Below are 25,174 nucleotides of genomic sequence, written 5' to 3' on the forward strand. Positions count from 1 at the left end.
TGAAGCTTCAGAAGCTGAGAATATGTTCCTCCGTGACCCCCCTCCAGAGGCCTGTGTGGTCCTGAGGGAGAAAGTGAGACTGATGGCCTGAGGGATCTAGAGATCCAGCAATGTTGATAGAGGAAAATGACCCTCACCACTCTCTCCTTCATTGCACAAAAACATAGGTCAATCATACTGACTCTCTCTTACATCAGCACAAAGCCAACACAACCCTCTGATGTGAGTTCATACACAGCCTTTCCATCTCTCTTTCTGCTGCTCTGTTTATACCAATAGTTTCAAAAGACAAAGACTCACATGCACATACATGCATATAAAAAAAGACAAAGACAATCGCACACACATGCATAAAAAAGACAAAGACAAACTTATGTACATGTACATAATATTCACATAATATTCTAATGGTAAGATTAGTATGAATACTACCATTCAACTGTGTTTGCATTAAACTGATCTAAAAGACTTTCATATTGTTACACAACATTTCTATTTCAATTAAATGCTATTCTTTTGAACTTATAATTCATCAGAAAATAAATAAATAAATAAATAAAATCCTGAAACAAACGTTATCACGGTTTTCACAAAAATATTAAGCAACTGTTTTCAACATTGATAATAATGGGAAACACATTTCAGTGATTTGTGAAAGATCATGAGACATTGAAGTCTGGAGTAATGACTGCTGAAAATTAAGTTTTTCATTAAGAATAAATTACATTTTAAAATATATTAAAATAGAAAACATTTCAAACTGTAATTATGTATATATATATATATATATATATATATATATATATATATATATATATATATATATATATATATATATATATATATATATATATATATATATATATATATATATATATATATATATATATATATATATATATATATAATTAACATATTATATATACAACAAATAATTATTTATATATTTTATAAAATAATGAAGGTATTAAGTTCATAAATAGAAACACAATGAATAGATGTATTTATCCCTATGCTTGTGCATGCTATCTTTTTGTAGTTTTTGGTTGTCTTTCTCTTGGTTACATCAGATTCCTTGTGCCTCCATAATACAGCCCTGTAGTCCACATCTGTGGAAAATACAAAATGTGCATAGGACCCATTTTTGTTATTACATGAACTATTGTCAAAGAGAGCCATGAAAGTCATAACATGGAATACCTCCCCTGGTGCAGCCCTCCCTACTTTCTATTGGGGTCTTTTGTCTCGGGTGTCAAAGAAGACAAAGAAGAAAAATGGCTGCCAGCATTCGCCCTCTTGAGCGTACAGTATGACCGAGGGGACACATTTAAACCTCCTTCATCACCAAAACTACACTCTCTTGTCCTAAACATTTAGGTAACAGAGAAGAGATGGAGCGCAGGACTTTGTAGTCACATTTGTCACATGGATAATGGCTTTGATATCAAAATACACCGAATGTTTTTAAAATCAGAGACCTTTCCCAATGAAACCCATTCACAATTGGCCACAAGAGACATGTTAACGTCAGGTATAAATGGTCATTTGTCTGTGCAGATCACAGATTTAAATGCACCTCAAACTGTACTAGACTACTGTTGATGCACTTTTTATTTTGCACATCCTCATAATATTTCCAACCCAGGCTCATTAGAAATATATGACTTTGTCTACATTTCTGCAAGACCTGAAATGCATTGCACCGAGTAAATTTCACTGTACTTTTCAGAGGTCATGTCCACAAAAGGTGCTATAAGCAATATTTTTTTTTTCTCCATTGCAGAGGCGGGTTTGTTAAACAACACAGTGTTATGACATTCGTGCCTGTGAATACAAAATGGTTGCAAAATTTTATTGCATTGCAAGATTTAAAGTGAAATGTCTGGCACTAAATAGCATGTTTAATTTTCTCCTAAACATATAAACGTGACTGTGCCTGTGTTTAATTTTTTTTGTTATTATTGTATTTATTTAGCACATCTATCGCATTTGAAATTAACATACCACCTACACTAAACCCTAACGTAGTCCTACCAGATGTTCCCATGGCTCAGTTGTAGAGCATTGTGTTAGCAGTGCAAAAGGTTGTGGGTTCAATTCCCAGGAGCACACATACTGGTAAAAAAAATGTATAGGCTGAATGCACTGTAAGTCGCTTTGGATAAAAGTGTCTGCTAAATGTACAAATTAAAGAAATAACATGGGTAAACAAGATAAAAAACACATTTGCTGAAGCAATTGTGTCATTTTAGCTTCCTTATTCAAGGCTTTGAGCACTTTTGTGGAATGTCACAAGTCGCAACTCATGTTTCACGGGACTTGGATCAATTAGCATCACAATCCTGCACCAGGTGAGCCACTGAGCAAACTTAGAAAAGCAATACATATGGAGTGGATTATGTGATTCAGAGGTTAAAATGTAATAGTTAACAATGTATGCACTATAGTAAACATGTTTTGAGGTCATAACATAGTATTTTGCAAGGAACTGCTCAAAAATGTGCTTTCATTCATCGATAATCTGAATTTGTTTTACTGCCTAGTGTTCATTTCATAGGTTTTTGTAGGTTTGCAGAAACGTAGGCAGAGTCACGTATTTCCAATTAACCTGGGTTGAATATGTCAGCTCCTTGTACTTTATTCATATTGCTTTTCTATATTTCTTATCATTTAAATATTTATTATTTAAATGTAATGCAAAAAAAAAAAAATTTTGACAGTGAAGGGTAAACACCAACACATGAAAATCACTTACCCTCCACACAAGAAGGCTGTGCTCGTGTCGTACCAGCCACCTGACCAGGGAAACAGGAGCACTTGACGGTCTGTGAGCGTTCCTCTATCTTGTTCTTATTGCAGCACCGATGGACAGCCACCACCTCACAGGTTCCCTGCTTCACCTGGTACGAAGCTGCAGAAAAGGGACAGAAAAAATCAAAAGAATAAAGACACTTTCTCTACTCTATCTTAGTAAAGCTTGTTCTGAAAATATGCACAAAAAGCAAATGTTTTGCTCAAAGCAAATATCAAGCATGCTGCTCCTCTGTTTCCCAGTTAGAGAAAATGCAACATTATATAGAGTCTGTTCTAACAGTTAGCAGAGCAAGACAGCAAAAGATCAAGAGAGGAAATGCCAACTTAATTTGTGTATGGATGTAAATAAACAAAGCTATTTAAAGGTTTGCTTATGGATTTAACCCTAACATTTAATAATAACATCCCACCCAATATAAGAAACAGCATCTATATTTAATGAGAGTGGCAGCATCTAACAAGCAGCTTGAAGGCTGCCAGGTCCAAATCTTCGCTCTTTTTCTTTCCCACTTCCCCTAGCATAATAAACACAGAGCTCTATTCTTCTGTTCGGAGTGTAAATAAATTGCTTGAGCAATGGATTTTTTTCTTTTACAGCCAGTCTAACATGAGTGCTCAATTACAGCCAAGATTTGTCTCCAAGAAACTCGGATTCCTCTATGCAGCGTGAGTACTGGTCAATGCCTCATTCTACATGCAATGTGGTAATACGAATATGTCATAATATGTGATTTTTGGACTGAGAGGCGTACATGAATGAATGTGGTAATACGAAAATGCATTATGACATATTTAGAGCTGTTACAACAGGTGGCTGTGGAAAATAACATATCCAAATGATTTAAATCACAGTGTGGATGACGTCATCAAACACTATTAGCATTCCTCAGATACAAAAATAGCTTGTCTGTCTGTGTTTACTGATAAATTTATGTGGCATAACCATCTGCCCTGCTGTCATGAGAGAGAGTAAGCAGGCGTCAGGCGACATGGATTTAAGGAGAACATGAGTCTCTTTCTTCTCTTGGGACATTGGTAGCCAACTTTCATTACAGGACGGAAGGAGCCATTCACAGAGAAAGCGTTTTTGTGTTTAAAAGTCCAAGACGCAGTGCAATGGAATAAAAACATTTATTTTAGTTTTAAAAAGTTGTCATTTTTTTTGTAGGACTTTTAATGCAAAATAAAGTATGCAGCGATTTTTGGACCAAGCAACACATATATTTTTGGACAAAAAGCAACATAAATGGCTGAATGAATAAATGAATGAATGTGGCAAACATAAACGTAAAAAACTTAAAGAAAACTAGAGTTGATGCCTTGGCAACTTACTGATATAAGCTTTAGGATGAATGAAATATGAGGAATGCAACAATTTTTCCAAAGTATTTTATAGTTCACATGTTGCAACAGAGAATTCTGGGAAGTGTAGTTATGAGAAGTAGTCAAAAACTGGCTTTCCTATACTTAAATAAAATCTTTACTGATCATTAAACCATAAAATGCAACACTTTAGTCAGAATGCAAATTACAGATTTTTATGATCAGCAATTCTGCTATGATTCTATAATTGATTTGTAAATATGATAACTTTTCATTGTAGTAATTGTATTAAATCAGGAAAAATAAACAAATAATGAATGAATGAATAAAAAATGTAATAACAACTGTCATCTTTTAATGTTTTTAGGTGAAAAGTAATGCAATAAAGTATCTTAACTAATATAAAATTGACTTATTCTTTTAAATGTGCACTCTTTTTTTGGATATATGATAGACACAGTTGGTCTGCACACACATACAAAGCAACATGATGGTTTCCATTTCATCAGGCCATGAACTTGCTTTACTGCTTCCTCCTGGGAAAGGTGTTGCTCCTCAGCTCAGAGAGGTCTCATTCTTTCTTCTTTCTCTCTTCATTTCCTCCTGTACTCACCCCTCTGTCTTCTTCCCCTGAAGCTCCATGTGTAGCCACATTACCCCATCGCCCTGTCCTCTTTACCCAACATGGACCCCGCCGACTGGGCTTTAATTAGAGGAAGTTAGTGGAGTCCAGGGGGTGAATGCTCACAGGCTGGCTGTACGTGTGCATGCCTCTCAAGAGCTCAACGTGCTCTGCCTCTGTAAGCTCCGACATTGCTGGATAAACAACAGATAAGGGCAGATCTCTAACTGTGACTAGGACTGACACCACGGGGCCTCATGTCAGATCCTGCATGGGTATCGGAGACATAATGAATGATGGAATGTGTGCTTCTGTATTCTGAAGACGAGGTGGTAGGGGATTTTATCTGAAAAAAGTGTCTGTGTTGTGTGATTTTGTATCTGAAGCTTTCCTGCGTTGTTATCGTTAACTAAATCTATTACAAATCATTTTCTAAAACAAAAGTTTTATATTTGCATTTGAAATGTTGCCTTGCAAACTAAATGAAATAAATAAGTTGAAGCAAAAAATTAATAAATACTATAATGGCATATAATTATGCACTAAAATAACAATGATGCTTTAAAAGATGGCAGAACTTAGTCATTATTTAAACTCTTAAAAAATAATTAGTTAAATTAGTAGCATATGGAGTTATAGCAAAGCCATGGGTTTAATACCCTGAGACTGTATAAACTGATCAAATGTATGAATGAATGTATGAATATATATATATATATCAAAGAAATGCTGTGTGTTTCATTCTATTCATCAAATAATCAGAAAATGTTTCAGTTTCCACAAAAATATTAAGCAGGTCAACTGTTTTCAAAATTGACAATAAGAAATGTTTCTTAAGAATTAAAGCAGCATATTAGTATGATTTCAGAAATATCATGGGACATTAAATGCAGGAATAATGGCTGATGAAAATACAGCTTTGCCATCATAGGAATATATTTAATTTTAAAATATTTTAAAATAGTCAACAGTTTTGCAAATTGTTATAATATTTCACAGTATTTTGCTTTTACTATAATTTTAATCAAATAAATGCACCCATAAGAGACTCCGACACCAAACTTTCCAGTGGTAGTATAGTAATGTTAATATAGTATGCTATTCTATTCTTCAAAAGCATTTTCACAATGCACCAAATGGGCTGCTTCAAAGAACCTGCATTTCAAATCACTAAATATTTCAGATTTTAATTGGAACTTCTTTTTTTAAGAGTGTTACTTTCCTGGAAGAGCACTGTGTGTTCCAGTTTGCACATGAGCATGCAAGTGTGGGTTTTGTTCGCCTTGTTAGTGTGCAGACTGCAGAGAAGCAAGAAGTCGAGTCTCAGTGAGTGCTCAGGGGAAGACCCCGTCACCCCTAGACCCCAAGAACAAAGGCCATACTGCCTCCTACTGGCATAATGGGGTCATTGGAAAGCCATAAGCATCAAGCATATACACATCCCACTTCCTACCTAAGGAGCTTGCTTGCTTTCAGTGATACACTCATGCGCATAACAACCCTTTATATACCATTGACAGTCATTTACAATTAATCTGATGAGCAATTCCCTGGATTTAACAACATACTGTGCAGTGAACCAGAGGATGAAGGTCTCACACTTCACACTATCACTCATGTCTTACACCTTGCTCACAGACAGGCAGGCATCACATCTTGGATGCTCCAGATCTCCTTAGGACTACAGCAACTGACAAATCACAAAAACGAGTTTTCAGAGCATAAAAACAGTTTAGAGTGCTTGTAGACATGGCATTACGCTAATGAGTGAACAGGCATGGAAAATCTGCGCTGTATGAACGGCTCAAAAGCATCTGAATAAGCTTTATCTCTATCTGCCTCTTCCTACACACTTGGCAGCAGAAGTCATTTGTAAAATTCTCCACCGCACCATTAAGCACAGTGAGCAGACTCCGGGGATAATCGCTCGTTTTTGCGTGGCTTCTCCTCCAGGACTGCGACGCTGGAATTAACTGCTCAGCGTTCCACCATAGCCATCTTGTTCTGCATTTTACAGCGCTGGTATGATGGTCTCAGGGAAATAAATCTCAGATCAGCCTGAAATCAAATAAGATTTCAAGCATGGCTAACTGTCTCTATCACTGTGGCGGACGCATCTGGGTGTCAAGCTAAACGCCATTACCTAGAGCTGATGGGGCAGCCAGGCGACTGATATATTCTGACAGTGCGAGGCGGGTGAGCCTCTGTGCGATTTATCAAGAAGCATGTCTTTCTGCTGTCAATAGCTGACTGGCGTGTCAGCACCAAAAGGGCAGACATTCTGTGACTCAGGTTGAGGGAACTCAGTTGATTGTGATGACAATGGCTGCAAAAAAAATATGCATTAGGAGTAGGACTGTCAATTTAACCCGTTAATTAAGTGAGATTAATTTTATTTAAAAAATGTTCTAAAGTGAACATCATTCTAATCCAGCCCTCTGACCAATATGTAAAATCTTTACAGGAGTTTTTACAGAAATCAACAGCACATAATGAGTATGGAATCATTTTTTTTTTTACTTTTATTGAAACCACAACATTTTTTAACCATGCATTTGGCAGCCACAATGAGGTTTTATCCCCCCAGCTAATACTGATATGAATTTAATTTTAATTAACTACATCTGTCTATCTTGCTGAAATGGGATACCACAGTACTATAATAATACTGATAATTTGATTATCAATCCTTTTTGAGATTGCACTGCATTGTTTTCCATCTGCCCATCAATACCTTTTACTAATAATAAAAAAAGGCATTCGAGATGTGAATTAATAAAATAACACCTCATGGGATGATTGGTTCAGTGTTCAAGAAAGAACATGCAGTTAGAGATGAATGTCAACGTCCATGACAGAAGAAAATGTGCAACGTGACAACTAACAAGCTTTCTAACAAGAACCCCCGTAACGTACTACCCGAGCCCAGCCGACATGTTCCACACACCTTCATAACTCAGACCAGGTAATAGCTCCAGGTTAGCTGTTGTTTTTAATTGGATGTGTCAAACGTCATCACAAGCTTGAACAATGTTGCAAGGACGTTTGAACTTGTGTATTTAATCTTTATGTCATGAGTGTAAGAACGGTCAAGACTGAAACAGACCAAAGCGTAGCTCACATATCACAAATGAGGTCTCAGACTGGGTGGCCTTTGGCTGCAGGCGACTCACTTTGATACATTGTAGTACAGTATATGGCGGCTGAAGCAATGGCCATGAATGGTTCGTGTAGGCATGGAGGAATGATGGTGAATGTGAGTATACTCATTAAATGCAATGCACATTGGGACTTTGCTGTCCTTCGATGTTGGCTATATAAGGGCCTATTACAGCAGGCAGGAACAAAGGCAGCCACTCACACGCTATTGTTTCTATTTACCTGCAAGCATGGACAAGCATGACAGGACACACAAGACAAGTAAAAGTGGTTGTTAGTTATAGTGTCTGGTTTCAGTGTCAACCATCAGTCAATGGCCCTTGTCTCGTACGGGTGAGATTCAGACCATCCGTTCCCATTAGTGTCCATGTTTCCATAGGAGAACTTCACAAATGATCCATTACTGCTTCTCATTCAGACACATGAAGGGTTAGTCCTGTGCAGAGATATATAGAGCTGCAGAGCCCCCATGTGGTCACAAGTGACACTGCAGTGGAGAACTTGCTTTTCTCCAGGTACATGTAAGATGTGACAAAGCCTAATTGGAAACTGGTATTAACATATATTGTAATTGTGTGCGAGATAATAAGATAGTATAATAAGATAGATAATAATGACGATATAATTACATAATTAAGACATACACTTAAATTAATTTAAATCATTGTAGAAAATATAAAAAATTACAGAATAAAAATTATTTTATATATAATATGTTTTTTCCATTTTATATATAATATTTTAAACAAATATTCAAATCTTTTAGCAATTATTACTGCTGTCTTCCGTGTCACATGATGATCTGATGCTCAAGAAACATTTCCTATTTATTATTATTTTTGTAGTTGAAAACTGCTAAAATAAAAATTTAAAAAAACTTATTAAAAAGGTTAAAAAACTGAATCTATTTGAAATAGACATTGGTAACATTATAAATGTATTAACTGCCATTTTTTAATCAATTTTATGGGTTGCTCTTTATTTTACAGTATATGCACTTTAAGAGTACTTACTTAAAAACTACAGTAAAATATAAGGTCAGGGTTAGGATACGTGGATTTGGATGAGGTTTAGAGGTGGGTTCATATTGTAATTACTATTACAAGTACATAGTATATACATGCAGAACAGGACTGCAAAATAAAACGTTACCATATGCAAATTTGCTGAATAAAAGCATTTATTTCTTTAAAAATCATACTGACTTGAAAGGTAGTGTATGATATAAACATTTAGATTGAAATATTATATAATTTTATACAATATATAAATATTGAAAGTAACACATATACTATGCTTATATTGAATATAATTATATATAGCATAATACTATCATAATAGTAACTTTTTTAAAAATTTCATTAGTAGTCTGGTCACCTGTGCAAAAAATATTAAAACATGCTTTATTCTCCAGGCCACTTTTGCAACAGCTAAATTGTGATTTTCAGAGTTCCAGACTATTGAGGTACAAATAGCTCCTTTGTGCTGCCAAACTTTCCCCAACATTGCATGGCAAATAAAGGAGCAATGACATTGAATTTTGTGTGCCAACAGTTAACCACTTTCTTTTGTTCTCCTTAAAAATATGCAATTTCACAACAAACAGTTTTTACCCAATTAGCAATAATCACCCATGAAAGGATAAGGCTAAAACCGGCAAAGACATCCACTTTGGTGGAATATGAAATGTGAAAACTTTGGTGACCTTCACAACACACTGCTGCTGTAATTAGCAGAGAGCTGATTAAAAACACCTCCGTTAGAAAAGTAACCTCTTCTCCCCATCAAAATGAAAAGTAATATCATCAGTCAGACCGACTCGAGATGCTGGTGGCATTTCCGTGCCAGCAAAAAGGTCACCTTGCAGTAGCAACAACTAAACAAAGAGAAGTCATAATTAAGAAAGTGTGATAATTAGCTGGAGCAACGCTGACATTGGGGAAGGACTTTGCATGATATGAATGATTCAGCAAAAGAGCCCGAGTTTGACCTTTTGGCATGCTAAAATATTTATGTACTGCTGGTCACTTCATCGCCATGAGGGAAGCTTTCATGAATTATGCAAATCAGAATTAGTTTAGCTAGTTTAGAATCAGAATAAGCTTGTGGGTGTCAATTAGCGTGGGAAAGTGGACATGTTACCCTCCCTCTTTTTTACAAAGACCGTTAGGTCTGTATCCATATGTGTGTGTGTGTGTGTGTGTGTGCGTGTGTGTGTGTGTGTACAGAGGCACTCAGAGGTGTGGCGAGTTTATTACCTGACCGTTTAAGATCAAACATATTAATACAGTCATTACTGAATTGTCCCTTTGCTTAAAACTCTTTACTGTAAAGGCATGAACTCTAATAAAAAAAGTGTGACTTTGCTGCTGTACATTACAATATTACTGTAGGGCAGGAGCACTTTCACATAAATATGATACGGATACAAACAACCTGCATTTAATCTCCTTAACAGGACAGCACTGACAAAAATGGTAATTGTGTGTTTATATTAGAGGTCAAGCGATGTTAAATTTCCTTTATGGGCTGAAAAAAATAGACTGATATTGAAAGGTTTGCCAACATCCTCTGTGGTTTACACCCGCTGGGTGACTGGAATCTGAGGTGGGGGGTTTTTTCTACACTAATTTTGAATAAAAATTTGTGGAATGGATTTAAACATGGTTATCTCTTACTGGTATCTGAAAGCATCATTGATTTAGCCAAAATATTTAAAGAAATATTTGAGGTTAAATAAAGGTTAAACTTAATCTCCAACATTAGAGACATAATTACCACAAATAATAATAATAATAATTTAATAATAATACCAACAAAAATTTGAGACTGATTGGGGCACATTTTAGAAGATTTGCAAGCAGAAATGTGAAGGTTATAGTTTTCTAAAAAGCACAATTATTCATATGCTTATAAAAACGTATGTATTATTTGGGGCGTAAATTTGTTAATGTCATTTTTGTGCCCTTTTTTTCACACTAAAATAGTGTTAAAATTCATACTGATTACATATTCTGACTAAACTAGATTAATATTTACAGAATGGCCCTATTCACTTTCATTGTAAGTACCTCACTGTAACCCAGATTTTTGCTACTAAATTCACAATGCAGCTTATTCATGAAACACAATATGTCTATTACAGAGAAAAAGAATGGGAAAATAACACTAATGTCAACAATTATTCAACATACCGATTGACAATAGGACAAAAGACCTCTTAAAAATTTTTTTGCATTTCTGTATAGCACCTTCCTGAAGGCAATTTTTCATATTCATTAAAAAGACAATGTGAAAAATCCTTTACTCTCATTGTTGCAACCTAATCCCATGGCCTTTTTATAATGGGGTACATAATGGATAGAAAAGTCAACAGAAAACCAAAGCCACAGGAATCATAAAACATGAATTTCAGCAATCAAGAGAGAGAATAATAAATAAAACACTTCTGCACTTTTAAAGAAAAAGAGGGTCGAGTAGAAAAACATTTTTGTGATTATCAACAAGTTGCCGCAAATTATGTTTATCGTACAGCAGAACCAATTTCCACAAGCTAGTATGATTCTTTAGGGTGTAAAACAACACCCTTTTTACCTTGTCTTAAACAGCTCTGTTCACAGCGACTTGTTTCAGTGTCTCTTTACATGATCATTTTTTTTTTTTTGTATGTTTTAGATGTGATTCCCATCCACTTCCATTATAAGACCGACAGACTGCGGTTTCAATTAAAAATCTCAATTTGTGTTCTACTGATGAAACAAAGTTACCTACATCTTGGATGGCCTGGGGGTAAGCAGATAAACATCAAAATTTCTTTTTGGGTGAACTATGACTTTAACAAACACACAAGAGGCAGGAGATGAACTTATGAGTGGCAGTCTTCTGAGCCTCGGTGATCTGCTTTTGGAGTAAACCAGACGATCTGCTTTGAGTTCATAAATATATACTCTCCTGTAATTAAGCCAACGGGGCTTTGACATACCTGTGTGTCCCCGCAGACTCCGTGTTCCTGCAGAAACCAACTGGCACGAGCACATTACCAAGGTGACCAGGAGAACAACCTGCAACGGCCAGACTGACTGCCCCCACAGCTTCATCTAGAGAAAGACCAGGACAAAGAGCGAGAAAGAAGCCAAGGGAGAGCATTGAGAAGTGTAAACATAAGTCACAGTCTGCCTCAGGGTTGTGAGAGAAGTCAGCTGTGTTACCTCTCTGTCCAGTGCTCTCCGTTCACTCTCCTCCCTGTGAGCCGGCCATGTCTTCTACTTTGTCCTCTTCTGTCTTCCCTCACGTCCTCAATCACTGTTCAGATCCTGAGATAGCAGATGGAAGGAGGAGAGGGATGAATGAGGTCAGGAGAGGTAAAAAGCAGTGCATGTGTCTTTCTTAAATTATGGGCACTTTTGGTCTTCTGTGCATTCAGATGGGACACATAACACCACAACTGAGAGAAAGCTGGAATTTATGTAATAATGTCATTTCTTCCTTTTTTATACTATTGGAAATTGTAATAATTCATCTTTTTATGATGGATTTTTATATTCAAAGACTGAAAACCTGGATCCACGATGTTACACAATAAAATAAAAATCACTTGAAAATATCACAGATATATGTATAAATTATCAAGGCATGATCAAATGTTTACAAAACTGTTATGAGTCCTTCATATAACAAAAGGAAAATATATATTTGCTAGTTTTAATTAAAAGTAACCCTTGACACATAAAGTTAAAAAAAATATTTAAAAAATAAATAAAATAATATAAAAACAAGAATATGAAAATAGAACAGCACCCATGAAAGTGAGATTGGAAGGAAAGAAATAAAAAGAGCTGAGATGAGATCTGAAGGTCTGAGGACAGAGAGGGAGAGAGGAATGAAAGTCCTGATGGAGCGGGGCGTGAGAGAAACAGAGATGGGGTGAGCAAAAGAAGGGCAGCTTTAGAGAGGGATATCCACTCTCAGGGCCCGATGCAACCCCTGTTCTTCAAAGGCAACCCCGCACACGCACACAGGCGCTGGGGCCACAGAGATGGGACCGATATATTGTTTACTGTAGTTCACCTACCCCCAGGCTCGAAGTGATCTCACAACCACATCACACACTCACAGACGCCACCAATCTTGCAAGTTCAATCACATACACACACATTCATGATTTCTTTTTCTCTGCTTCTTTCATATAGACATGCCAGTACACAGTTGCTCAAGCGCACAGTGAACATGCCCATAAATAAAAGTTGTCATGGGCAAAAAGACTCAAAACGACCAGGTCAAATTCCTGCTGGACACTTTTTCCTTCAATACTACAGGAACCTGAGCCCATAGTACACAGACGACAACATGTGCCATCATTGTGTGCAACCATTACAAGAAGAGTTAATGTATGCACTTTAATTATTGTGTTTGCATGAATAATTATGTAGCATATTGATTTTTAAATATTATATATATATATATATATATATATATATATATATATATATATATATATATATATATATATATATATATAAATATACATTTATATATACATATATTATTATTATTGTTATTATTATTATTATTATTATTATTATTATTATTATTATTATTATTATTTACTTCTGAGGTGACATCACTTGTTTCTAGAGGTTTCCCCACAGGTCTGAATAGGTGATTGTGTACATTGAAGTGTCACTGTGTCCCCTTGTGGATACACTGAGAATTGCTTTGAATGAAAAATAATAATAAAGCTATGAGGTGTTTTAATGTACATTTAAAAAATATGTATTATTCTTCTTTTAATTTTTTACATTTTTAAATATTATGAATTACCATTTTTTTATTGATTTATTGCTCAAAAACAAAAACAGTGAATAGATCAATCGAAATGTTGTGATATATACAAAAGAGTGTGTGAATGTTTCATATCCCACACTTGGGTACTTACAATTACAATGGTATTTTGATTATAGGAGTGCATGAGGAGCTCATAAAGTGTGCGTTTGCATTAGCACTTTAATAAAACACTCCTTACACATCCAGCATTAGCATGTGTGTGTGTGTGTGTGTGTGCGCGCGCGCGCGTGTGTGTGTGTGTGTGTGTGTGTGTGTGTGTGTGAGAGAGACTGATGATTAGAAATGCCGAGTCACAGAAGGCAGCACTTTGTCCATATTCTTTACACAGACATACACACAACAGCATTGTATTCTGACACATTCATTAGATTAGATAAACCCATGCTGGAGTGAAAATGGATACACACAAAAGCTCACTGGTGAATGTGTCTAAGTGTGTGTGTGGTATTTATCAGTGTGTTAACTGAAGGACTCTTCAGCAGAACAGAACAAGTTGATCATTAAGTGGAATGAAGTAGAAAGGTCTGTCAGGAGATGGCTTTGATTTGCATTTGGCTAAACCTTAATCACAAACACACAGCCACGTGCACAACCGCGCTTCATTGACATGCACCAGCTCTAAGCCACCTCTGACTAAGATGAAGAACTGTACCCTGCATTTAATGCCAAGATCTCCTGCACGGATCTCAAAACAGAAACATTAAATATAAATGTGAATGCAGGTGAGGCGGCACTCATCCCGAGGTGAAATACTTGGCCCATTTTCCAGTTGAAAATAAAGCACAGCCCAAACTGTACATTACCTAGACCGAGTTATTTAAATTGACCAGTGAATTGTGAATTGAATTTCCGAGTCTCTAAAAAATGGGGTGCACTAAAATGAAACTTCAGTATCACATGCCTGCTTTGCCGATGATAATAAAACCCTTTTTGACTTTCATGACAATAACATGAAAAATTTTTTGAAGAAAGAACTATTGGTTTGATGATAACTGCTTGTTTACTTATTACTAATGTGACAAAAAAAATGGAAGGAAAAAGTTGACATTAAGGTGAAATCAGGCAGTTTAAGACGGTATTTCATATAGAATTTTTCATTTTCACTGACTTTAGTCATGCTAGACAGAATATTTAATTTTATGCATATGAAATCTAGGCTGTAAAAAGCTGAACAACTGGCATATTATTTAACAAGAGTACAATCCACAGAACACACCATACTTGCATCCCTCACTCGTCTTGTTTTCATTGCACTAAAGGTGCAGTCACAATAGCAACATTTTAGCGACACCTCATGGGTAAAGAGGGCCCATTGTCTACTGTCAATAGTGTAGCAAAATAAGCACAGCTCACACAGAAGCCACTTTTAAACCAAGCAGCTTTCTGTCGGTTAACTTCTGTTGGAATTGCAAAATCTTTGTAAGGAAATATTTCCCCCTCATGCAAAATTACCATGCTATAAAATGGTAAATGTAACCATGCCATATGGTTTATATCAAAATGCACAACAGTATGACCCACTGAACAGACTACATATTCCTAATTATAACAGGATTGGAAATTTAAAATTCACACCGTTGGTCGATTATATAGTCATGGGTCGGTCAGGATTCTCAAACTAGCAACAACAAGTTTTGAAAGTACCACAGAGCAGCAGGGGGAAATCAACCTACTAAGGGCTTACTACAAACTAAACATCATGTCGTTCAAAAAACATTTATGACTTTATTTCTTCTTTGCAAACTCTATGCAATGGCAGTACATCGTAAAAAAATTTGGGGGTAAAATTTGTATGTGGCTGACTGATAATTTTCAAACTGTTCCAATAATTCTTGGTGAAAAAACAATGTGATATTTAAGCAATTGTGCAGTAAACTCATGGCAGCCACCATCACTCTCCTGCTTCACAGTTCAGTATGTACAGTACAATAGGTGGCAAATATATACTTTTTACTTTAGTGTGCTAACTACAGCTAAAATGCTAGAGGATGCAATTGAACATTTCTTTAATTTTTGCCAGCTACTGGAATGGAGTATGAAGCGTACATTGTTTCAAAACAAAAAATGACCTCCTTTTGTGCGCAGAAAAAATTATATCATACAGCTTCAGAAAGCCATGAGAATGAGCAAATCAAGACAGCATTTTCATTTTTGAGTGAACTGTCCTTTTAATGAGTATAGGATAATGTATTACACATTTTGGTTAGAATTAATTGACCTTTGTCGGACTCTAACCAGATAATATTATCATCTAGATGTTGTTTGGAATTTTAACCTACAACCAGGTGTAACATTTTCTAGTATCAAAAGGAACAATGTACAATACATAAGTAAGCAGATAAACATAATGTTAGTCTTTCCCTTATATTATTTAACTTTATGCCACAGGTTTAAGTTGTATCCAGCTAACATGAAAACATTCTCAGAACAAATGAACAAATGTTTCAACAAAAGTCAACAACTTCCTGTGGTTCTGTCAACCTGTCACTGTCACTCATTTTTCTCCCTCTCTTTTACTAACACACACACACAAACACAAGCCATTTGAAACACCATACTTGATCCTAAATACACTATTTCATGCTCGGGGGCTCAAACAGAGCAGAAAAATGAGTCCCTGCAAAACAACTCTATCTCTCCGACGAGAGGCCCTGCTGAAAATGAGTCCAAGCAGTGTGAGGGCCAATAGAAGTTCTTAAAAGCATCTCGGTTTTCTAGAAAAATGCACAATATTGAAATGCGGTGGGAGGCCAAGTCTTCCGGTGCATTTATCTGGCTTTTCATTGAAATATTTCCAGCCTGCTGCATTCCCACATCTCCAGGCAATATTGCACGCATACGTTTATGTGCACAAGCATCTGCGGGGAAGCTCGCAGTAAAGCTCCGACAGCCAATCCGAACGGACACGGGGAGTTTCCGCACTGCTGGCTCTGCTGTATCTGTGTGTTTGCAGATGAGTACATCAGCTCTCGCTCAGCCGATATTACTGGAGATAAGCAGGCAATTTCAACTCTATACACTATACATATCATTTCAATATGTATTTATTAGCTTGTGTGTCTGCATGTGAGATTATTTTAAAAAATATTGGAGCAGTGAGATTTAGTTTAATCTACAAAATGACACAAGGCTATATAAACCCATTTACCTTTTCAGACACAAAAGCGTGTATGCACACACACACACACAAACACTTGTGGAAGGGACATCATGCCCATGCAAACTGCCCATTCAGATATTTTTTTTTTAAATATATATATATTTTTTTTTTTTTTGATAATTAAGTAGGTTAGTTAACTATTGTAGGTTAACAAATATGTGTTTGTCTAAAATGTTGTGGCAGAAATTCCAACTTAATTATTTGCTCATCTAGCCACGCTCATGTTGCACCAATCTTATATGACTTTCACAAAATAATTTAACAAAATGTTAAAGCTGCTCTAGCATTTAGTTAATTTTAGTAATATTGTGTGTACATAAATCTTTTAAAATTGTGTATATTTAAATAATTAAACAAACTATATTTTTAATTAAATTATGTAGCATTGAAATGTAAATGACAGTTCAGAATTTGAATTTGGGTCTGCTTGAATGCTTAATGAAATTATTCCATTGCTAGATTATTAAGTAAGACTGCGGATTTGTTATGTATAGAAAAACATTAATACAACTTGAATGTCTTAAGGTGTGTATACTCAGACACAAGATATTCTCCATGTATTTTCACTAAAACATTATTTGTAAGCAGGTGGGCTTCAGGTATAAAAATCTACGTATGCAAATTTTTGCTCTGTCAGCTGTAACATCCCTGAGCTTACTACAGTTTTTTTTGTATAAAGCCCTAGGGTGAAATGATGAAAAGGGTACTGAGTTAAAGTTACAGAAGAATTGATCTTTATTGCACTTAAGTCCCATCCACAGCCTGTTGCTCAGACTGGAGTCACAGTCCCATAGATCCAATGACTCCACCAGACCTTTTTTCCCCTCTCTTCCATTTCCTCACAGATCCAGTAAAAAGAAATATCTGTAACAGGAGTCTTTCCTTTCAGGGTCTGTATGTGTGTGCGTGTGTGTGTGTGCGCGCATGATTGCCTAACAATTTTAAAAAGCACCTGTGTGTCTTTCTCATAAGATTTCAACACATCACATTTAAGCTCTCTGAATTAGACGTGGAGTTAGAGGTAAGCTGAAGTTCTGAGCTTGCTGCTCATTTGCAGAGGTGCTGCTTCTCACGGCATCGTCTTGAGAGCGCAGATGCTGTAACCGCTCAATTAGCTTTGCTCTGATGTACAAGCTCCATGAAGTTCACCATGATGACCTCATTTTAACACAATAAGATGCTTCACTGATTCGTTTGCTCATTCACTAGCTGTGTCTATTGCATCCAGTCCAAGTGTTCATTTTTAAATGAGACTCTGTTTGTGTATTTTTGCTTACTTTCGGTGATAAAATTAACCATACCATTCTGCAGAGCTCCTTAATGATTCATAAAAGACTAAAGACTATTCATTCATTTCTAAAAATGCCTTTCATAAGAGTTGCATTATAAAAATGAATATAATTGCTAATTATAAAATAATTAATTATGAACAATATAATTAATTTATCAATTAGATTTCAGTGTATGTCTCTGCGTTTTATGAAGGTGTAACTATAGCACTAACAGACTATAATCGTCCTGCCCCAAAGCAGTACAATCTGCTACATTATTACATTTCTCATCTCAAACGTGTCACACACACACACACACAATCACACCATTTACCACCTGACAACAAAGTACACCAACATCCCTCAGCCATCTGTGCGACTCTTAAAAAAAGTCTTCCCATAAGTTCAGAACACAAAAACATAAAAAAAAAAATCTTTGAAAAGTTTTAGTACACAGTGTTGGAAATTATAAGGGTGATGTCTTTATTCTCCAAAATTAACATTTTAATTAAATTTTAAAAAGCTCGAAACTTTTATTATATGTCAAAATGCTCAAATTTTGTTCCTTTTTTAAAGACATTTTAGGAGAAACATCTGAGACAGAGTAAGTGCTTGAATGAATCAGATATGGAAAGCAAGCAACGCTGGGGATCGCCATAGCAGGATAAAGACTTGACAGGGGAAAACACCACCAACCAAAGATCTGTAGTAACACAAAACCATTCATGGATCTGTGGATCAGTCCACCAAAAGCATACCTAAAACATTAGCAGAACTTTCAGCCAGTTCTGATCTAGAATCAGTCTCATACAGCCAACGAAAAGATCTCATGGAGGAAACAAATGCCACAAAGTGTGCAGCAAATTATGATGAAGTAAAACCAAACTGCCTAACACCAAATCCGGCTTGTGTCCTCTTTCTCTCTTTTTCTATTGCCCCTGCCACTATGTTGTATTTGGATGTGGATTTGGACAATCACTGAAAGTGGTCCGCCACTGTCGGAGCCGAGGTCTTTCTCCTTGCCCTCATCCCTGCAAAGGCATGCTGAGGCCGACCACTGTCCCGATTATCTCACACCCCTCTATCACTAATGACCAGACTCCTGCAGGCTGCCGCGTAATTATAATAATGACTAAACGTGCAAGGGGTGCAAAGAGAGCGGCTGAAGGAGAAACAGAGAACAGAGATGGGAATAAAAAAAAAGAAGAGAAAGAGTGAGTGAGGGTGATCAATTGTTAATTTTACAAAGTCACTGAGATGTGTCAGCGGGGTCAATAAGTGAATTAATTTGTCTGTGGGGCTCTGGAGTGTAACACCATATTGCCATGTTCCCTCAGGAGCACGGCCGTCTAACCTCTCACACTTCTTCTCTCTTTTACACACACTGGCTTTTATACACATTAAGTCACACACACTCAAACCAAACTCTTACTCAGCGCAGTAAAAAAATCTTTGGATTTACATCCATCATACACAGACTAGAATAAAACCACAAACCCTAGCGACACAATAAGACACCCGAGGTTGTGTGTAACAGTGATTTTACCATGTTTAAGAGGTGTTTTAAGCAGTCTGCTTCACTTCTAGGCTAAGAATGTCCCTTCGCTGTAGTATAATCACTGTAACGCATTGCCTTGAGTGGCTTATTGCTTTGATAAATCAGGCTTAATGCCTTAAACACCTTGCACCGTGCAGAGATGCACTCACTTCACCGCAGTGAGCAAACCAATGCACGTGAGCTCAGTTAATTGCACAGACCATAATGCTATCAATCATTCAGATTAACCATAACCATTACAAAGATGCACATCAAACACAGAGAGAAGGGTAAACTTAACACACAACTGCACTCACACACACAAGCAGTTTATAGACTCTCCACCTGTTTATTTATAGGAAATATAATATGCTATATAAATTTAAATGTAATTTATTAACAGTACACATATATATATATATATATATATATAGACTCTCAACCTCTTGTGCTTTCAAATCTCACAATAGGTATGAAATCTCATATGGGTCACTGAAAAGACAAAAGAGGTTTTATCGATAGAGACTGTTGTTGAGTTGGCTGAGAATCTCTACAATTGAAAGCAACATTTCGGTTCCATTTGCTTTGGCTACAAAAGCACTTAAGGCTGGCCACAAAACTGATGCACATTTAATAGGCTTATGTTTTTCATTCAGAGTTGTAACCTGAATACTGAAAGTACTGCTTCACCTTATGTCAAAGCAACCCAATCCACTAAAAAAAAGGTAACCTATGGTTTGGGGCTATAATGTTCTTTGGAGTTATTGTGTGTGTTGTGTATGTGCGTGTGTGTTTTTTAAGACTATACTGCAGAAGGCTTCTGTTCTGGTGTGGTAACACCTCAACATATTTTAATTTCAATCTGACAGCTCTCACTGACACTGCTCAGATCACACAGAAGTGTGTGTCTATTCGACGTATCCCATGCTAAAGCCGAAGAGCTTTTCCTTTAGCCTGTTCTTTAAAGCAAATCCCATTGCATTGGGTGTCATCCATTCTAAGTGGAATAAACCAATCCAAGCCCTCACTTAGAGCAGAATGGAGGTGGCCCTGACACTTTTTAATACCATCAGAGCAGACAGTAAAATTGTAAAGCTTTGAAAAATAAAAAATGAAATGATGAATAGGACTATGAGCCAGTTCACTTATATAAAAGAGTATCAGATACAGGTATCAGATGGTGCTTTGATATTTGATGCTATGTTATTGAATGATTATCATATTCATACCATAATATGTGTGTGGTACTACAAGGTATTATAAATGGCACCAACATGAAGCATATCTTAAAAGCATGGTCATACTGTACCATGGTGCTTTTGGGTAGTTTTGTGTAATTATGTATGTTATTAAATTATGTCCATAGCCTTATCTGTATATTTATTGTAAATTTGTAACATACTGTAGACACTGTATATCTGTATATCCTGTACTTACATTTACATTTACATTTATTCGTTTAGCAGATGCTTTTATCCAAAAGCGACTTACAAATGAGGACAGTGGTAGCAAACAAAAACAACAAAAAAGAGCAATGATGTATAAATGCTATAACAAGTCTCAGTTAGGTTAACACAATACACATATCATGGGCTTTTACATAATATAATAAATAAAAAAGAAAACAAAAATAGAGCAAGCTAGTGTTGGAGGTCTTTACACACACACACACAGATTCAGTTTCCCAGATGAATGGTCTAATATAGAGCATTGATACTGACGACAGCGAATGTTTGGAAATATCGGCCCACTGAATGACGCGGTTTAACTTGGTATCAGAAAACTTACTTTAGCGTTTTATACTTTGATTGTATTTTTCCCCCACACTGTGAGCTTTTAACTCTATTTCTCTTTAACTTTTCTGTTGAATAATGTGCCCTGTTAGACCTCCCTTGTTTTTAAGGTTTCAGGGCCAAGTGGTGTGAAGTGACTGTGTGAAAAATGGGAAAACAGGAAAGAGCCTCCCGAGGCCTGACTCCCTCCAGTGTCTCTGTTTTTCACTGTCAGCACTCGCGGAGTCCGGTACTGAGACCTGCGTTCAACGGAGCATTGAGGTTTCTGAGGGAAAGAATGAGCGAACTAGGGGAGAAAATGGCCATCAGGGACAATCTCATTTACAGATGAGAGACTTTCCCATCACTGCCTTCTGTTCCTCGTGAATCTCTTACTATGTCTCTCCCTCCATCATTAATTTCTTTCTCACCCCTTTCGATTTATATCACCCCCTTCTTCTCTTTAATAACCCTCCCACCATCTCTCTTTTTGCGATGCTCTCTCACTCTACCTCTCTCTCCCCTGTCCTTGTCCATTCTAAGAGCATCCATCCATCACAGCAGCACATCGGCTAATGCCAGCTCAGAGCTCAGAGAGCAGATCTGACCAGCTGAGCTGCTCACAATCCGTGCCTTATCTAGCAGAGATCCCTCCGAGCATCCCTCGTTCCCCCTCTCTATCCCACCACTTCCCTCCCTTACTTGTATATGAACATATATATATATATATATATATATATATATATATATATATATATATATATATATATATATATATGTATATATATACACACACACCGTATTTTTCGGACTATAAGTCGCACCTGAGTATAAGTATATATATATAAAACCTAGCAGAAAAATATTGTGGTGAAAAAAAAATGAAATGTAATATATATACAGTACAGACCAAAAGTTTGGAAACTATTTTTAATGTTTTGAAAGCCTGCATTTATTTGATCAAAAATACAGAAAGAAATGTAATATTGTTATATATTATTACAATTTAAGATAATTGTTTTAAAATGTATTATACTTTAAATTATCATTTATTTCTGTAATGCAAGGCTGAATTTTTAGGATCATTATCACATGATCATTTAGAAATTATTCTAATATGATGATTCATTATCAAAGTTGGAAACAGTTCTGCTGCTTAATATTTTTTCAGAACATGTGATACTTTTTTAGGATACTTTGATGAATAAAAAAAAAGACAAAAAAAGAATCTATGTTTTTAAAATATACATATTTTGTAATAACAATATACACTACTGGTCAGTAATTTGGGGTCAGTCATTTTTTCTCTTTCTTCTTTTTAAATAAAATCAATACTTTTATTCAGCAAGGATGTGTTAAATTGATAAAAAAAAGTGATAGTAAAGAAAATATATTATTAGATTTTTTTTTTTTTTTTTCAATAAATGCAGTTATTTTATACATGCTACACATGTGACACTGAAGGCTGGAGTAATTATGCTGAAAATTCAGCTTTGCATCACAGGAATAAATTATTTTTTAAAGTATTATTCAAATAGAAAACTATAATTTTAAGTTGTAATAATATTTCACAATATTACAGTTTTTTTCTGTATTTTTGATCAAAGAAATGCAGGCTTGATGAGCAGAAGAAACTTCTTTCAAAAACATTAAAAACAGTAATGTTTCCAAACTTTTGGTCTGTACTGTATATAATATTATACATCTATTGCCGGTTACGAGTTAACAGAGAAACACACTACTGAGATAGAGAGAAATCATTCGCCTGCAGGCAGCCGCCCAGATGTGCTCTTGCACAATTCACATGCTCTCTCTCTCTCTCTCCATCTTTCTCGCCTACATCTCTCTCAAAGGAAACACCGTGATCACTGTCCAAATGAAAGAGATAGCTGTGTGTGACAGAGTTGGAAAAATAGATGTGTAGCTCTTCTTACGCACGGGTTTCACTGAGCAACCTCCGCTGGGCTCAGCTGTGCTGCTTGGCTCTTAATGTGAGTGTCGATGACAATGAAGTCGCTTCACAATCTCGCCCAGCCTCGGTGAACTACTGACACGACTGTCTGCGGCGCGCAGCGGAGGACGAGAAACAGAGGGAAATAATTACACGCTCGCAAAACTTATTGGACAAAACATAGTCAAAATGCAGGGGAAAGGGCGGAGATGAAGATGAAGGCCAATTACTAGCATCATGATGTGAGGAGGCTGGCGGGTTTAGTCCAGGCAGCACGCGCTGTCAGAGGATCGCGCTTCAGACGCACAGCTCTATTCCTTAAAAGCGCCAGATCAGCGAATCTCTCATGGTTACAGTTTTATATGCGTGAAGCAGCTCAGAAACTGATCTCTTAGTCTCCATACGCAATAAAGCGGTACATCCGGTGTGCAAATAGCCAGCAATAGGGTTCAGTGTGAGAAAAATCGGTTAAATTATTAATTAATGTTAAGGTACTTTATCGGCGGCAACTTGTCGAGGTTCGTCTAGCGCTGCGAAAATTGTAATCTGGCTCCACATGTGCGGTTAACTAAAAGCAAATTATTAAAAGACTTTTTAAAAGTTTATTCGTGATGCAAATCAAAACAAGTCATGCATAAAGTCTAATGTTTTATTTACAGTCCAGAAAACTGGGTGGGAAGGGCGTGAACACAGTCCTGTTGTTATGGTGACCTCCTCTTCTGGTTGTTAGTGCCTGTTTGATGAAGGGTGAAAATTGGCTACGCACTCCGGCTAATTTATGATTAAACTTTTATCTAGGCTATGTTATCTATATTCTAATTTATATTCTATGCACTTGCATGAAAAAAAAAATCTACTTTCACGGCTTTGACACGTAGATCGTAGGTCCGAAGATGCTGCACAAATGCTGAAACTTATTTCCAATATCCATGAGCCTGTTTTCTCAATTAGTGTGAAAGAACTGCCAAAATGGAAACTAAACTTCATCTTAACCTATTAAACATTTCAGAATAGATGGCAGCGCCCCTGATAGGCTACAATGGGTCTCTGTCTCCCTCATAGTGTTGTGTTCCTTAAGAAGAAAACCCAACAGCATTACAATTAACAGGTAGCTTATATATGTTGTGTATTTCCAGATCATTCAGTTTGAGGTCTATGCACAGCCTCCATGCAACATGCAATATGTGAACCTGCCACTGGAAGAAGAAGAGGATGATGAGGCGGAGGAAGAAAGAGTGGGAGGTGCTCATTTAGAACACTGTCAATCAAACCATTTGTTATGATTATTTATTTTTTAAAACTATTACATTTTCATATTTCCTATTGAAAATAAATGTTACCAAGAACGAATGGATTTTGCAATTACTTGTGTGTATCAAAGTAGGCCCACATAAAGTTATGCCTTGACGCCTGTCATGTAGATTGTCACGTGACATGCGAAGACTGCGGAGTATCACTTTAAATGCAATTTTTATCAATAATTTGTCATTGTTTTAATGTACGGCAGCACTGCAATGATAAAAAAGCATTCATAACATTTATTAAATATCACTTATAAATATAAAAAGATATATGTTTAACGTTCTTAATTGAAAAACTTATTTGAGTAGCCTACAGATAACGATGCTTTTGGGAAGGCGTATAACTACGTGCGACTAATGCTCTACTTAGCGCTTCTGGAAATCCAGCCAATATCAATTTGCAGTCAACAACTAATCAAT

General features: G+C 36.3%; 1 protein-coding gene across 1 annotated transcript in view; it reads right to left on the reverse strand.

Annotated features, from left to right (window-relative positions):
- The window catches only part of LOC113055685 (protein FAM19A4-like), a 36,728-nt gene that overhangs the window by 11,055 nt on the left and 499 nt on the right, over positions 1-25,174 (reverse strand). Inside the window, exons 2-4 of the mRNA XM_026222080.1 lie at positions 12,127-12,231; positions 11,901-12,015; positions 2,756-2,911 (exon numbers count right to left, since the gene is read on the reverse strand). Coding sequence (XP_026077865.1) covers positions 2,756-2,911; positions 11,901-12,015 — 271 coding nt within the window. The 5' untranslated portion in view covers positions 12,127-12,231. The remainder of the gene's footprint in view (positions 1-2,755; positions 2,912-11,900; positions 12,016-12,126; positions 12,232-25,174) is intronic.

Source organism: Carassius auratus, chromosome 36, assembly GCF_003368295.1.
Source record: "Carassius auratus strain Wakin chromosome 36, ASM336829v1, whole genome shotgun sequence".
NCBI lineage: Eukaryota > Metazoa > Chordata > Actinopteri > Cypriniformes > Cyprinidae > Carassius > Carassius auratus.